The sequence below is a fragment of the Acanthochromis polyacanthus genome, chromosome 19, assembly GCF_021347895.1.
Source record: "Acanthochromis polyacanthus isolate Apoly-LR-REF ecotype Palm Island chromosome 19, KAUST_Apoly_ChrSc, whole genome shotgun sequence".
NCBI classification, from domain to species: domain Eukaryota; kingdom Metazoa; phylum Chordata; class Actinopteri; family Pomacentridae; genus Acanthochromis; species Acanthochromis polyacanthus.
Genome location: NC_067131.1, coordinates 3,183,618 through 3,199,332, shown reverse-complemented (window position 1 = coordinate 3,199,332; position 15,715 = coordinate 3,183,618). Strand labels below are relative to the sequence as shown.

General features: G+C 38.1%; 1 protein-coding gene across 1 annotated transcript; it reads left to right on the top strand.

The window, feature by feature from the left end:
• The first annotated feature begins 631 nt into the window (after window positions 1–631).
• On the top strand, window positions 632–15,416 carry LOC110969333 (elongation of very long chain fatty acids protein 6-like). The gene is made up of 4 exons (XM_022219392.2): window positions 632–917; window positions 6,699–6,830; window positions 8,823–8,974; window positions 10,447–15,416. Exons 1-4 carry the CDS (start codon window positions 820–822, stop codon window positions 10,875–10,877), a joined length of 813 nt encoding a protein of 270 aa, XP_022075084.1. The 5' UTR covers window positions 632–819; the 3' UTR covers window positions 10,878–15,416.
• The last annotated feature ends 299 nt before the right edge of the window (window positions 15,417–15,715 follow it).

Here is a 15,715-nt window from a genome sequence, read left to right as displayed (position 1 = left end):
ATCTGGTGTCTATTTAATGTCATAATGATCAGAAATAGATGGAAACTAACTAAACTGGACTTTAAACTACGTTCGGCTCATGAACCTTCAGAGAACTCTTATGAAACATGAGCTGATTTGGTATAAAGTCTGAACATCTGGAAGTCTCACTGGTCTGACTGGTCCAAGTTCCTCTTCATAGGGTCATTCTGTCACTGCTCACGTTGACGCCTGACGATATGGCGTCACGCACAGGCCACGCCCCCATCTCCTCCCCGCCTCCGTCACTGCACGCTGCAGAACGTGCTCCGATCTCGTCAAAACACTGAGTGAGAGCGCGGGGAGAGCCGCAAATGGGCGCATCGACCTTCAAAATAAAAGTCCACAATGAATTAAGAGATTTAGTTTCAGCGCTTGATTAAACTAAGAGATGAAAATTGCAAGAAAGAAGTTATTAAAGCTCAGAATTAGCCTAAATCAAATATATTACAAATCTAAATATATTAATTTAATAAAAATGAAAAGTATAAAGTTATATTGTCATTATTATTATTCAATTAACAAATATAAACGAAATGAAAAGAGATGCAACAAGGGTCTCTCGCTTGCAACGTTAGATGTTTTATTCTGAAAGTCCAGTCCGGAACCGCTCCGTGTGTCGGCAGCAGCTTCCTGTCTGCAGCCTGTCAGAAGGACCTCTGCTTCAGCGCATCCTTCGGACTCTCCCCGCTGATAAACCTGATAATATCTGCGGGTTAAAGCAGCAGGAGTCCCTCCGCAGCTCCACACTTTCACTCTTCCGCTTTTAACGAAGCTTCCAGAAACTTCCAGAGCAGGAAGATGAACGACAGCGAGCCGAGCAGCTACCCGCTGGCGGAGTACGACTTCGAGCGGCGGTTCGACGAGAGACGGGCTATGGAATGGATGCAGGAGAACTGGTAGGAAGTTGGAGCACAAATTAACCCTTTAAATATCATTTAAACCACAAACTCAGTCTTTAAAAGCAGAGAGAAGCAGTTTTCTGTCTGTAAATTGTCTTTTCCGTGTTTGTCCAACCAGCTTCATCTTTTTTTTTTTACCTTTAGTTTATAGTCTACATAAAATTGTCAAAAATCAGATTAGAACTGATTCAAAGACGCACATTTTCTTGGATTTAATTGAAATTTGTATTCGTGTTATTAGTGGATGCTGTGAGCTGAGCTGCTGGAGCTGCATATCTGCTCTGTGTGGAAACTGATGGTTTAATTAGCAGCTAACAGAACAATTAGCAACATGTTAGCTTCATTAATTAGCAGCATGTTAGCTTCATGTTTCTATATTTACAAGACATGTTAGCTTCATGTTTCTTAATTAGCAGCATGTTAGCTTCATGTTTCTATATTTACAAGACATGTTAGCTTCATTAATTAGCAGCATGTTAGCATCATGTGTGTTCAGCTCAGTGTCCGATCAGCTGCAGCTATCAGAGGGAGTGATTCTTGCAGGACCACATTTTTCAGCAGTGAAACTGAAGCAGGCTAGTTGTCAAACAGAGAGCTGGTAAAGAGCCAAAAACAGCAGATTTATTCTCCACCGTGTGCAGGAAAACTGTGCACACCTTCACCTGTGTTCTTTTTATTTTATTTGCACAATGTTTGAATCTGCTACATTGAATAAACTTTTTTTTTTTAAAAAATCATGGCAAATAACAATAAATATCTATAAAATAAGGGTATTTGCATTGAGTTTAAATACAGTAAAACTAGTGTAATTTTGTTGTCAAATATTGTAGAAGAACACATTAATTACTATTTTTTTAATAGCCAGCGAGTAAATCTTTTTTTCTGTGATTTTATTGGATATTACCTAAAATTTATCAAAACCAGTAAAATAACAGTTATGTATGTTTATTTGTTTTTGCTAATTTAAATAGAGTATAAATAGTGTAATTTCACAACTTTTTGTAAAAATGTGCATTTTTGAAGAGCATGTTGTGCACAGTTTTGGCCATTTAGAAAATATATGTTGTTTTTATTTTAATTTTCTATTTTAATAATTAGAATGTAAAAAAAAATTCTGTCAATTACTAGGTATTGTCTGCATTTTAACCGATAAGTAAACAAAAAAGTTATTTCTGGGTATTTTATTTAACTTATGTATTTTTGCTGATTTAATGCAGTATAAATAGTGTAATTTTATTATAAACTTTTTGTAAAAATTCACATTTTCTAAGTAGACGTTATGTACAGTTCTGGCCTGTTTTTTTTTTTTGAAAAAAATCGGTATTATTATTATTTTAACTTTTGTATTTTCATAGTTGGCATGCAAAATATTTTTTCAGTGATTTTACTAGATATTTTCTGTAATTTATCGAAACAGATAAAAATAACACTTATTAATGAGTATTTTTTAGTTATCTATTTTTGCTGATTTTAATACAGTTTAAATTGTGTAATTTTACAACTTTTTTGTTTTGGCCTCATCATATATATTAAGACTTATTTTCTGTGATTTTACCAAGTATTATCTCTAATTTAACGAAGCAAGGAAAATCTTTAAGATAATATTGAAAAACTGTGTACTGTTCTGATCCAGCGTTGTTAAACAGTGACTTAACGTTTATAAAAGTGCACATTTTTTAAGCTTTCTCCACCTGAGCGGCTCCATAACTTTGCTGTAAAGCCTCACAGTTGGTGGATTATTAATTTTCTCTCAGCAGCTCGTTCTGAGGTGAAGTTCTGCAGTGACTAATTATCTTTTCTTCCTCTTTTGACCCGCCGCCTGTAGGTAAACCTGCTTCCGGCTTTGTGTCCGTGTCACTGCAGAGTTATGAAAGCTTCTGATTCAGTCGCTGATAACTCCATGCAGATTCCATGTCTTCCTTAAAGGGACAGCACACGTGTTTTCTGCAAAAATGAAGGTCCCATTTGGAGAAAATCCATTTTTATTGCGCTTTAAATATGGATGTATAAAATAAAACCTGTTAAGATATGAAATAATTTACCTCTGCCCTTTATCAGGTCTGGTCTTGCTAGTTTTACGAGGCCAGTTCATTTTTTCCATGTCGGTGTGCTGATGGGCAGACGGCAGCCCAACTCATAAAAGAGACGATTTTACAGGAAACAGCAGCTCCAGGGGCAGTAAAACGTCCACAGTGGGTGGACATAGCACAGGACTTCTGGAGAATTTAGGACTTCCTGCTGTTTTTGGGCTCCATCGACGAAAAAAAAAAAGTGATAATATACGATAATATCTAGTAAAATAATATCAATTAGTAATATAATAGTATTAATTTTATGATAATGTCCAGATCTGAAATATGTATTTTTACAATAGATTTTTTTTTTTTTTTTTTTTACAATTTCTGACGGTTAAATTACATTGTTCTACTTTATTATATTATATTATACAATTACAGGGTGGGGAAGCAAAAATGTCCTATTGACAAATTTGTATGTCCTGCCCAAACAGTGAGGGGAATCAAAACGATAATTAAAATCCAAGTTCCTTACCTTTAACCAATCTTTTTAGTATTTGTCAGACCTTGGTGCATTGTGAAGTGAGCAAGCAACAAGCAAAACGCAACAGGGTTTGTGATCTCCTGGATGCCCAAATCCCTCAGAAGGACATTTCCAAGATTGTTGGCATCAGTGAGAGGACCACTCGCCACATCCAGCATGCCAGACAATCCAGTTTGGGCACCAAGAGATCTCCAGATGGTCCTGGGAGTCTTGGGCTCAGATGGCAGTAAGATGCCCCTGTACTTCTTCAAGCCAGATCAGAAAATTGGGGCTGATGTGTACTACAAAGTTCTGAGGTACACCGTTTTGCCCTGGCTGAAGGCCACCTACCCTGACAACAACTATGTGTGGCAGCAAGATGGGACTCCTGCTCACACATCAGTCAAGGTCCAAAAGTTCTGTGAGTAGAATATGGAGAACTTCTGGCCCAAAGGCATTTGGCCCCCGAGCTCACCTGATCTAAACCCCCTGGATTTTTTCTGATGGGGCGCCATTGAGTTGAGGACTAATGCCAGCCCTCATGCCAATATGGATTTACTTAAGGCTGCATTCTCCAGGGAATGGGAGGCCTACCCCAAGGAGGATATCAGGAGGGCCTGTGGCTCTTTCAGAGGCTGTATCGAGGCCTTCATCATGGCTGATGGAGGACAGATTGAATAAACATGTTCTGAAAGCTTTAAATTTGTGTTCTTCAAGAAATCAGTTCAAAATTCCAAAGAATTTTTTATTTTTATTTTTTTCATTTCAGGCAATTTCAATAACAATGCAAAAACAAACATTCCAATATGGTAACATATGCATAGAATGCCTGAAAAGGGAGTAGAAGGAAGAAAACTTATTTAATCCTACCCCCAAGCTCATCTACGGAAACACTATGAGCTGTGACTCATCATAACAAGGTTATGTTACAATGACAAATACAATATAATACACAAAAGACAATTGGACAAATACCAGCAATTGTAATGGACAAAATACCGGAATGGAGAAATACCAGCAATGGTAATGGACCAATAGCAGAAATGGACAGATACTAGAAATGGACAAAATACCGGAAATTGACAAAATACAAGCGATGGTAATGGACAAACACCACAATAGGGACAATAGGGACACATTGATCAATCACATTTTTGCTTCCCCACACTGTATTTATATTTGCTGCTATTTGTTGGTGCCATATCTCACTAAAAATTCTTTGTATGTACAGTAAAAGATACTGTACATAACACGTTACATTTTTATGCTATAATCAGCGCAAAATACGATTATTTATTATTATATTATTTATAAGTATCAGATTTTTATGATTGTTGTTATTTGCTGGTGCTAGTCTTTATATCTACAGTCAAAGATCCTGTACACTGCATTTGTATCTTTATTTTGCAGATATTTATCACTGTTTTTACAGTTTTTGACCACTATAGTATTACACAGTTGGCAAATTTTTTACTTTTCTAAAACTAAATTCTTGTAATTTTACAGTGTAATGTCTCATAAATCTGCTGCTTTTCTGTGTTTTATATGATTTAAACATAAATGTCATCGTGTTGATCAGACAAAGCCAACAATTAAGTACGTTTTTATGCGTTTCTCGCTGTTTTCCGACATTTTAACCCCTAAATCATGATTTAGTTGCACAAAAAAAAGCTAAATTCTGAAGGAAATTCCTGCTTGTGCATCAGTGAACTCTGTTTTTGTCCCACAGAAGTGAAGTGAGATCAGAAACCCCCCGTATGTTAAAGTGGGTCAAGCAGCAGGAGCATCTACTGATATTTGTATCAATCAGGATTAGTCATCTGCTCTATTCTCCAGCGATGTCACGCACATCAGCAGCTTTATGTCGCTTTATTTACACATAAAGATGACAGGATTGTAACAAAAATTCAATTTAATGCAAGAAAAACCATCATCAGCGTCTACTTTTTTCATCTTGTTGTCGTTTCTTCTCATTGAAACTGTGATTTTTTATTTTTTTTTAATTAAACCGAGCAGAAAACTGCCTCATCACCCGGAACCGATCAGTCAGCGGTTAATCTCCCATCATCCTTTGCTTCGATTATAAACCGGGAAGCTGCAGTCAGGAGGCTTTTTTTCTTTAAATTTACAGTTTGACCTGGACAGGTTGTGCGTGTCCAGCCGACAAACATCCCAGCAGACGGTCGCATCGAGTCCTGTTTGTTTTTAATTGCAGCCGTCTGGTCCGTTCACCCTAATTGTGTAACTTTTTTATGTAAGAGCTCCACATCTGGAGGTGATTTAGGGTTCAACAGCTGTTTGTTGGAGGCTCTTCATCGTCTTCCTCCTCTTGTTTTGTGACCTGAGACTGTCATATTAAATAACGGAAGGAAAGTTCTCTTGAAATCAAACAAAACAAACACATGAATGGATCTTTTTAGTTATTTGCAGGTGCTGGATGTCAGTAAAAGATACCTACATACTGCATTTTTGTTTAAAGGATTGTTTATTATATTATATTATTATAAGATTATTTATTATTTGCAGGTGCTATATGTCACTAAAATGTATTTATATCTACAATAAAAGATACCTGTACACTGCTTTTTGTTTCATTTTTTAATATAAAATATTTTTTATTCTTAAAATACATTATTATTATTAAAAGATTATTTATATTAATTGTTATTTGCATGTGCTTAATGTTAGTAAAATATACCTGTACACTGCTTTTTGTTTCATTTTTTAATATAAAATATTTTTTATTCTTAAAATACATTATTATTATTAAAAGATTATTTATATTAATTGTTATTTGCATGTGCTTAATGTTAGTAAAATATACCTGTACACTGCTTTTTGTTTCATTTTTTAATATAAAATATTTTTTATTCTTAAAATACATTATTATTATTAAAAGATTTTTTATCTTCATTGTTATTTGCATGTGCTTAACGTTAGTAAAATATGCCTGTACACTGCATTTTTGTTTAAATCGATTCATTTATTGATTGATAGACAGCTCTGGAACATTTTGCAGTAGCACAAATTAGAACCTTGAATTTATGTTTGTAAAAATAAATGTATTTTTGTGAGTTAGACGATGTGAAGGAGCCTTAAACATAAAAACATCTGCAGCTATTTTATCCAGAAATGTTGCTTTCCATTGTTTGACTGTCATCCTATTCATGCCCTGTATGACAGAAGTACTTTTAAGGTGATAAATAATGTTAATTGTGTGTTTTTTTTCCTTCTGTGCAGGAGGCAGTCCTTCATGTTCTGTGGCCTTTACGCTGCACTCGTCTTCTTCGGTCAGCACTACATGAGGGAACGACCCAAACTGAACCTGAGGCGTCCGTTGGTGCTGTGGTCGCTCAGCCTCGCCGTGTTCAGGTGAGAAACGCCGCGCTCTGATTGGTCAATAGACAGGAAATCCGATCAATCAGTAAGGCCATTTACTAATTTAATGTATGAAAACGCTAAATTATTCACTCAAGCAAAGAAAATTGTTGGCTTTTCATGTGTGTTCTTGTGAGCTCAAAGCTTTCCCTCTGTGTTAGTTAAGCTTGTTTTATTGCATAAATTGCTTTCATTTTTAAAGCTTCTTTTGCACACTGCAAAAAACTTATATTTCAAACCATTTTTAACAGATTTGTGTGAAATTACAGATAATAATGGGTGAAATTGTGTTAATTTGAAAAAAAAAATCTGCTATAAATATCAGTATTTTATTTTTTTATCCTAATTAATGATTTATGGCATATTTTTTGTAAAGTGTAATTTTACATATTTCCCCTGTTATGTTAAATTCCAGAATACTTCAAGTAATTCAGAGTTCGGTTGTACTACAGTGTTCTACAGCTGTTAGAGGGTTTATTAACATTAGTCGGACAAGTCTTTATGGTTGTAGTAAAGTCTGAACAAAGCTCTGCTTCAGTCGTAGCTTTATGACACACGTTTGTGGCCGGTTTCTCCTTAAACACGAATCAAATTATCACACTTCAGAGACACTCCTAGTTTTACGGGGCTTATAAAGAAGCTGTACGTTGAACAATGCACATGTTATTTTTTGTTGAATCAACTCATCGACTTGCTCCTGCAGGATTGAACTCAGGTTAAAGATTTCACAACACTGCTGACTCACTAACTGGTGCTGCTTGAACCTGAACGAGCTGACATTTGTCTCTGAACGCTGTTGCAGCAACGTTTAATAATTTCAACACTGTGATGGCATGACGTGAAGTAAAGTAATAATAATAATGCATCGAATTTATATAGCGCTTTTTTGGTCACTCAAAGACGCTTTACAAGATAGACAGGGGAAAAAAAAGAAAAAGCCAGATCAAACAAGTGGGTTTTTAGGAGGGTTTTTGAAGGTCGAAATAGAGTCAGAGTTTCTTATGGGTGGTGGAAGTGAATTCCAGATTTGGGGGGCTGCGAAGGCTCGGTCCCCCAAAGTCTGATGCTTGGTACGGATGGGTGTCAGGAGGTTTGAGTGTGCAGAGCGAAGCTGACGGGAGGGTCGGTGATGTTGGAGGAGGTCAGAGAGGTAAGAAGGGGCCAGGTTATGGAGGGACTTGTACGTGAGGAGGAGGACAGAAGCTGTTTGAGGATAGGTGTGATGTGTTCCCTGGAGTGGGTGTGAGTGAGAAGGCGAGCAGCAAAATTCTGGATATATTGTAATTTTTGTAGTTTAGTGGAGGGAAGACCAAAGAGAAGGCTGTTGCAGTAGTCAAGTCTGGAGGTAATGAAAGCATGATAGAGTATTTCAGCAGTGGTGAGGGAGAGTGAGGGGCGGAGACGTGCAATGTTGCGGAGGTGAAAGAAAGATGTTTTGGTGACATGCTTGATGTGTGATTGGAAGGAGAGGGTGGGGTCCATGATGACGCCGAGGTTGCGTACAGAGGGGGAAGGGGTGACATGGTGACCATCAATTAGGAGTGTGAAATTCTAAGCAGAGGGGAGAAGAGATTTGGGTCCGATGATGAGATGTTCTGTTTTGTTAACCACGCCCAACGGGTACGTCTGCGGGGTTATTGCATTCAGTGTGTTATCTGGCTGGGTATGTATGTATGTATGTGGCTATGTCCGGTCTGATATCTCTGCAACTGCTGAAGTCAGGATAATCAAACTTGGCACTGAAGATCAGTCTAAGGTCCCCTGCTCAGGTGTGGAGTTACAGGTCAGCAGATCAAGTAGGGAGGGAGATACGTACGATGATCAAAATTGATACATATTGCATCAGTTGTATAGGGAGGACAGGGTTTTCGCCAGCAGAGGGTGTGGTTCTGCCACCTACTGAGGGCTCATCTAGTTGGTGTTAAGTTTTAGAAAAAGTAACACAACTGTCTCATATTGCTGACGTGTCGGTTGTTTCCTCTGCAGCATCATCGGGGCGTTCAGGACTGGACTCTACATGCTGCACGTCCTCACAAACAGCGGCTTCAGACAGTCGGTGTGTGACAACAGCTTCTACAGCGCCCCCGTCACCAAGTTCTGGGCCTACGCCTTCGTCCTCAGCAAAGCTCCGGAGCTGGGTGAGGAGACTTTCTGCTCATTAAGACCTAAATATCCACATAGAAAGTTATTAAACAGACACAGCAGCCACTGAAATGTTACTGGTCCAGAGGTTTGGAGGTCGTCGAGAAAAAATATGGACTCTCTTTGGTAGAAATTCTTTTTTTGAGGTTGTACTCAAATATGTAGCAGGTCCTATACACATTAAAGGTATGTAAATGCTGTTGAAATTTTTATTTTTACAGACTTTCCCCGTTAAATTAGAGATAACTGGTGTAGTCATAGAAAAAAGTGTTAATTTACATGTAAAAACAGAAAAAAATGTAAATATTGTCAACATTAAAAGTCTGTATTTTACAAATAGTTATTTCCTCTTTTGACAGTAAAGTTACTATGTATGTGTGTAACGTTCACCCTCAGTGACCAAATCATGCCACTGTTTGAACCTGTAAACTTTCCAGTAAACGTATCAGCAGACAATTATCCTAAGAGCTGCTCCTCTGGCCGATGATTCTGTCTCCATGTAATCTCGTCTCCGTCGGTAAGAGATCGTTCTGGGAAATGGAGTCGGATGCTGAGGTGGCAAGAAAATTCCATTAGTGCTGATTGATGTTAGCCAGGAAGGACACTTTCACCTTCCTGCTGCTCAGACTGGTGATATACCGCAGGATATAGACTGAACCGAACCTCATTATGAAGGAACACAATGTAATATGAGCTGTTTGAAGCAGAAATAAAGACTAATCCAGGTTTATAACGACCTGGGTTTTAGTTTAAAAGGTCCTGTTGGTAATAACTGGGAATAAATGAATAAATAAATCCAACAACAAAGATGGACAGATGACAAAAATGAGGCAAAAGAAATTACACAACTGACACAAACAAGACCATGAATGACAAAATCAAGAAACAGCAAAAAAAGTGGATTCACAACACAAGTGGGACAAAAAAACACAAAACGACAAAAGCGATACAAAACATCAAATAAAGCAAAACACAAAATGACAAAAATAAGACAGAAAACACGTGAGACAAAAAGGAAACACAAAACGACAAAAAATGAGGAACAAAACGACAAAAACATGAGACAAACGACAAAAATAAAGACAAACGAGACAAAATATTACAAAAATGAAACGCAAAGCGACAAAAGAACAATGAACACTCTTGGATTTTACTTTATGATGAAAACAACTTTTACAAATTTAAAATTTGCTGTTAATGTCTTCTCTGGAATTTTTATACTTTATAAAGTCGTCCCACAGATTGGACCTTCTGGAGGGCTGATTTTGGCCTCTCTTAATCACCGTTGCACATATCCCTGTCTACATTACACATAATTTCCCCATACATGTTCTTTTCACACTGTTACACATGTTTGTTTGGCACAAAGCCCACGTCTACACATTTAAAACAACTTACAGAGTCCTCAAGAACATGCCCCATCAACGTCCATGTCTGTAAATAACTTCCTGTCCGCTGTTTGTCCTAGGAGACACGGTGTTCATCGTCCTGAGGAAGCAGCGCCTCATCTTCCTGCACTGGTACCACCACATCACCGTGCTGCTCTACTCCTGGTACTCCTACAAGGACCAGGTGGCGGGTGGCGGCTGGTTCATGACCATGAACTACCTGGTCCACTCGCTCATGTACACGTACTACGCCGCCCGGGCTGCCGGCCTCCGGGTGCCTCGTCCATTCGCCATGATCATAACAGCCACCCAGATCCTGCAGATGGTGATGGGGCTGGCCGTGGTGGGGCTGGTGTACCGCTGGATGCACGAGGTCCGCTGTCCGTCCAACCTGCACAACATCACGTGGGGCTCCTTGATGTACCTCAGCTACCTGGTCCTGTTCGCCTCGTTCTTCTACAACAGCTACCTCAAAGGATCGTCCAAGGACAAAGGACAGAAGGCCCAGTAACTCGTCTGTACTGCGTTCACGGTCGTGTTAAAGTGTGCCATCAGAGGTGACCAACATTGAGAAGCCATGAATGTAGTCCAAGTGCCGGTACTACACAACAAAAACAATGATACATCTACGGATTTAGAGGAAGAGGAGACGACTCGGAGTCAGCACATTTTAATACGACCTCCTGAGTAGCTTGGAGTTCAGTATGGAGGGTGAAGAGAGGAGTAGACAGCACTTCATTTAAGTTATTGCACTGGTTACGTAGACTTTGGACTGGTAACTACAAACATCTGTCAGAGATGGGTGATGAAAGGCGCTTTTCCACTAACCCCTATTTGACTCGACTCGAATTGACTCGAATCGCTTTAGGTCGTTTTCCGTTACAACTGAGTACCACCTCATCGTGGGTGGAGTCGTCGTAGCACGGCAGCCGGAAGTCCTTTTACTGATTTGTGTGCGACACAAACGCAACACAACAATGGAGGACATGGAGGCGATGGTATACCTGCTGCTCGACCATATTCAAATTTTGCCAAGTTCCATGAAGAGCAATGCACACCGTCGCTGTGGCCAGTCTTTTATAAATTGGCGGGTTTGGTTTTCATGAAGGAGTCGCTCACTCCCTGTCCAATCATTGGCCTGCGCTCTGTAGACGTCACATTATCGGCTTGCTTGGAACCCCAGCTCAGTAGATGCTAGAACAGTAGCTGATACAAGGAACTAAGTCCTGATGGAAAACCTCACAAACTGAGTCGAACCGAGTAGGTGCTGGTGGAAAAGTGCTAAAATGTTTGTTTGTTGAGACTAAGAAGTGAGTCCTTGATGTAGAAGCACTTATTGGTTTTTGTACTGTTAAGGAAATGATTGGACGGTTGGGTAATTACGCCGAAAGTAAGATGGGAGGATCGAAATTAGCTTAGCATAAAGACTGAAAGCAGGGGATTGGAAAAGCACTTAGAACACTAACTGTATGAAATGTGACCTGTATATGAGCAGAAATGTTTGATTGGTTATGGATTTTTGGGGCCAGTGCAGATTTTTAGAATGTAAAAACTCTTAATATTGTTTTATTGGCCAGTATTTTTTATATATATCACATCGCAATTCACTGTGAAGACACCACTTGACTCCGCACCACTTTCTGCTCTGCTACATGTGCTGCAGACAGCTAAATCTTGGATATAATGGAGTCGGAGCCGCCCTGCTGGACAAACTATGCAATGACACCATTTCTAAATGACCTTTTAGTGTATTTTTCTGCATTAGGTTCGATGTATCTGTTATCAAATGACGATATCGACCAACTGATTTGTTATTCAGGCTCTAGTTTGACCCATTTGCTGTTTATATTTTTAGATAAATTCAGATTTTGCTTTCTTTACAGTCAAGATTCTCCAAAACTTGGCCAGTGTAGTCTCCGTTAGCATCTGTTGTTTGAGAACCTTGTCTAATTTCATTCCTATGGCAAAGAAACATGTGAACTAATGAGTTTCAGAGGCGTATTTTCCAGGTTAGCCGTTTCCCCCTGCTCTACAGCCTTTATGCTAAGCTAGGCTAACCACCTCCACCAGAATGTTGAACCATTCCTTTAAAATAGTGTCTGTTTTGAACTGCAACCTACAGGATAGGAACTAAAAGGGAATAAATACTAATGCACTGATCTCAAAGGGATGTTTTCCACTAACAGTAACAGATCTGAAGCTGCCTTTGGAAATAATTGTGTTCTCAGAATCACTGACCTGATGAAGGCTTCAGTGTTTAACCCTCCCAGTGCTGCTCATGTAAACCACAGACCTTTGTACTGTTTGTAGCTACAGTAAATGGCTCACCAGCTGCGTTTCCATTAAGGATTTTTATGCACACTTTGAAGTATTACATTAGGGGGAAAAAAATTATAGGAATGGCAGCATTTCAAAAATAAACTGTGTCATTAAAGACACGTTTATGTCATGTTTTTGAGTCCTTTTCGTTAAGGTTTTGTTGTTTCAGACACATTTCAAATAATTTTAGACTCATTTTAGACACAATTTGGTTCTTTTATTGGACAAATTTCAAGACATTTTGGACATTTTAGTCATTATGACTCATTTTGGACAAAGATTTATGTTATTTTTGACATTTTTGAGTAATTTTAGAAAGATTCTGATATTTTTAAACAAATTTCGAATGTTTTTGGACAGATCTTGTCTCACTTTGGACACTTTTGAGTGATTTTTCAAGACTTTTTGAACAATATCTGTCATTTTCGACAGATTTTGAGTCAATTTTGAACAAAATTCGATCCATTTCAGATAGATTTAAGGTTATTTAGGCAACCATTCTGTCATTTTGGACTTTTTTATGTTGTGTTGAGGCAAAGTGTTGCTATTCGGGACAAATTCCGTGTCATTTTAGACAAAGTTTGGGGCAACTTTCTGGTTTTAAATGAATTTATGATAGCTGTCTGTGTAACATACTGCCACCTTCTGACTCCACTCTGCAGCTTCGTTTGTTGGCTCCAATGATTCATGGAAAATGAGTCCAATTTGCATTTTCTTTTGTATGTTTTTTGCCATAAATGTGCTGGATAATTTGATGGAAACACAGCTGGTGACTGCTTCGGTTGGCGTTTATTTGCAAACACATTTGAACATCAGCGTACCATGACCTTGACTTCCTGTCTGCTCTTACCTCATGCGCTGTTTGTTGGTTCAGAACATCTGACTGATGAAAGGAAGCCGTCCCAGAGCAAACTGCTCCCAGGAGGTGGATTGTTTGAGGGTTAAACTTAAATCCTAATGTTCTCGTCCACTTTTTTTTTTTAAACTGCACATTCTGCAGAGACCACATGTATAGATGCAAACAGAGACAGGATTACTGTAAATGCCCCACTGCCTTTGTCACGTTTAGGTTAACACGGTTTGGTTTTGAGGCGACTGAGTGGTTTGGGTTCAAAAACATGACTTTTATTCTGTTATAATTGAGCCACAGCTTCACTGACTGGCCTTCTGCTGCTGTCTTTCCTCATATTTCTTGACTTTTTTTTAATGATCCTGTCAAAATAAAAAGGGAAAATGCCAATAAATGAAACAAAACATGTGCATAAACCTGCCGTTAAATTGTACGATCAACCAGAAAAGAACTTTTTCCTGATTAGTCTTTTTTTTAAAAAAAAAAAACATTTTCTAGTTGTTATCGTTCTATATGACCATTTATTGGACATTTTGCAGTCTGTCTGCTTCCATCATAAACAAACCATCAGTTAATTGAGAAAACAGTTTTCCATACAGAAAATTTTAATGGTTGCAGCTTTTTATTCTTCCTAAATGACACTTTTGTGCAAATTAGAAAACTTTGGCCAAATGATTCAAAAATCCAAACTGTCCAAAATGAGTTAAACTTGTCATAACTAAAAAAAATGTTCAAAAGTCTCAAAACTTTCCCAAAATTAAAAGAAGTTGGCCAGAATAACATCAACTCGCCCATAAATAACGTAATGTAGAGTTATTTTTAAAAAGCTGCCTGCTGTCACTGAAATTTCTCCAAAATGACAAAAAAATTGCCTGAAATGAATCAAAAATTTTCCACGATTGCTCCAAATTTATCCAAAGAAGCAGCAAAATAATTTTACAAAATGAACAAAAAATCCTAAATGATCTAAAATGATGTAACATTTGTCTGAAATAGGTTTAAAAATGGTCCAAAATGTCTCAAAATCAATTTTCTTATCAAGCTGTTAAAGAAGATGGAAGATACTGGTGGATCTGTTTGCTTTGAATCGTTTCTGCCTTTAAAGCAGAAAACTGGAAGAAACGTGATATTCGAAGGAGGGATTTCGTGCTCGGAACCAAAGTGTGTTTTGCACCTGAACCACTCGGTTTTCTCAAAGCATCTCGTGTGTAAAATAGATGTCATTTTGTTCCTTTTTCCATCCAAATATCACGTTTATCCACATTTAATCTGCTGACACACTGATCGTGAAGCCACTTTTGCCTCTTTACTCACTAATAGTAATGTTTGAATGTGTTTCATGTTAGTTTTTGTGCTTGATTTGTGATTTCGGACCTCGTCTTGTGTTTTCCACTGTGGACTTTCATTCCAGAAGCTGCTTCTTTCATGAAGTTCAACACTGAGGAGGAGTTCGGTTCATTTAAAGTTAATTCTGCCGTCATGTCCGACCACTGAAGGTGTTTGATCCAGATGGAGGTTTACATGTGTCTGTGGTTTAGAAAAGACAAAGTTTCCATCATTTCAGCTCCAACATCCAGTATCTTTACCGTTTACTTCCACTAGTTTGTCTTTCTCGTACTTTAAGTCGAGGAGAGAAAACTGCCAGAAACCATCTGATTCCTGAAAGTTGTTCTGTCATCTTGAACTGATTGTAATTTTGGATCATTTATGTGCCAAACGTTGCTTCCGTTTCCTTGTTCCTGTCATGCATTAATGTGAACCTAACGTTTGTCTGTAAAACACTGATTCTAACGTCAGCTGAGTTCGAAGGGAAAAACCACAATTTAAGGGCTTCTAATGTTGAAATGTTGTTACAATAAACCCATTCTGATTAGAAACGTCTCTGGTTTTAGCTTCTCAGATGTGTCCGTTTGCTGCTTTTATCGTTATATTTGATCGTTTATTAGCTATATTCCAGTTTTCTCTGCTGTCTTCTCCACTTTTACTTCCGGCCTAAACAAATGTTGGAATAAACCAAGAAGAAATGTACATATTGATGTCAAAATTGGCCTGAAAATGGTCAGGAATGACAGAGAATTTGGAATTACTGAATAGCTGTCATTTTTTGGCAATTTTTGGTTCATTTTGGACCAGATTTTGCGTAATTTTGGACACGTTTAGAGTTATTTTGGGCCAACTTT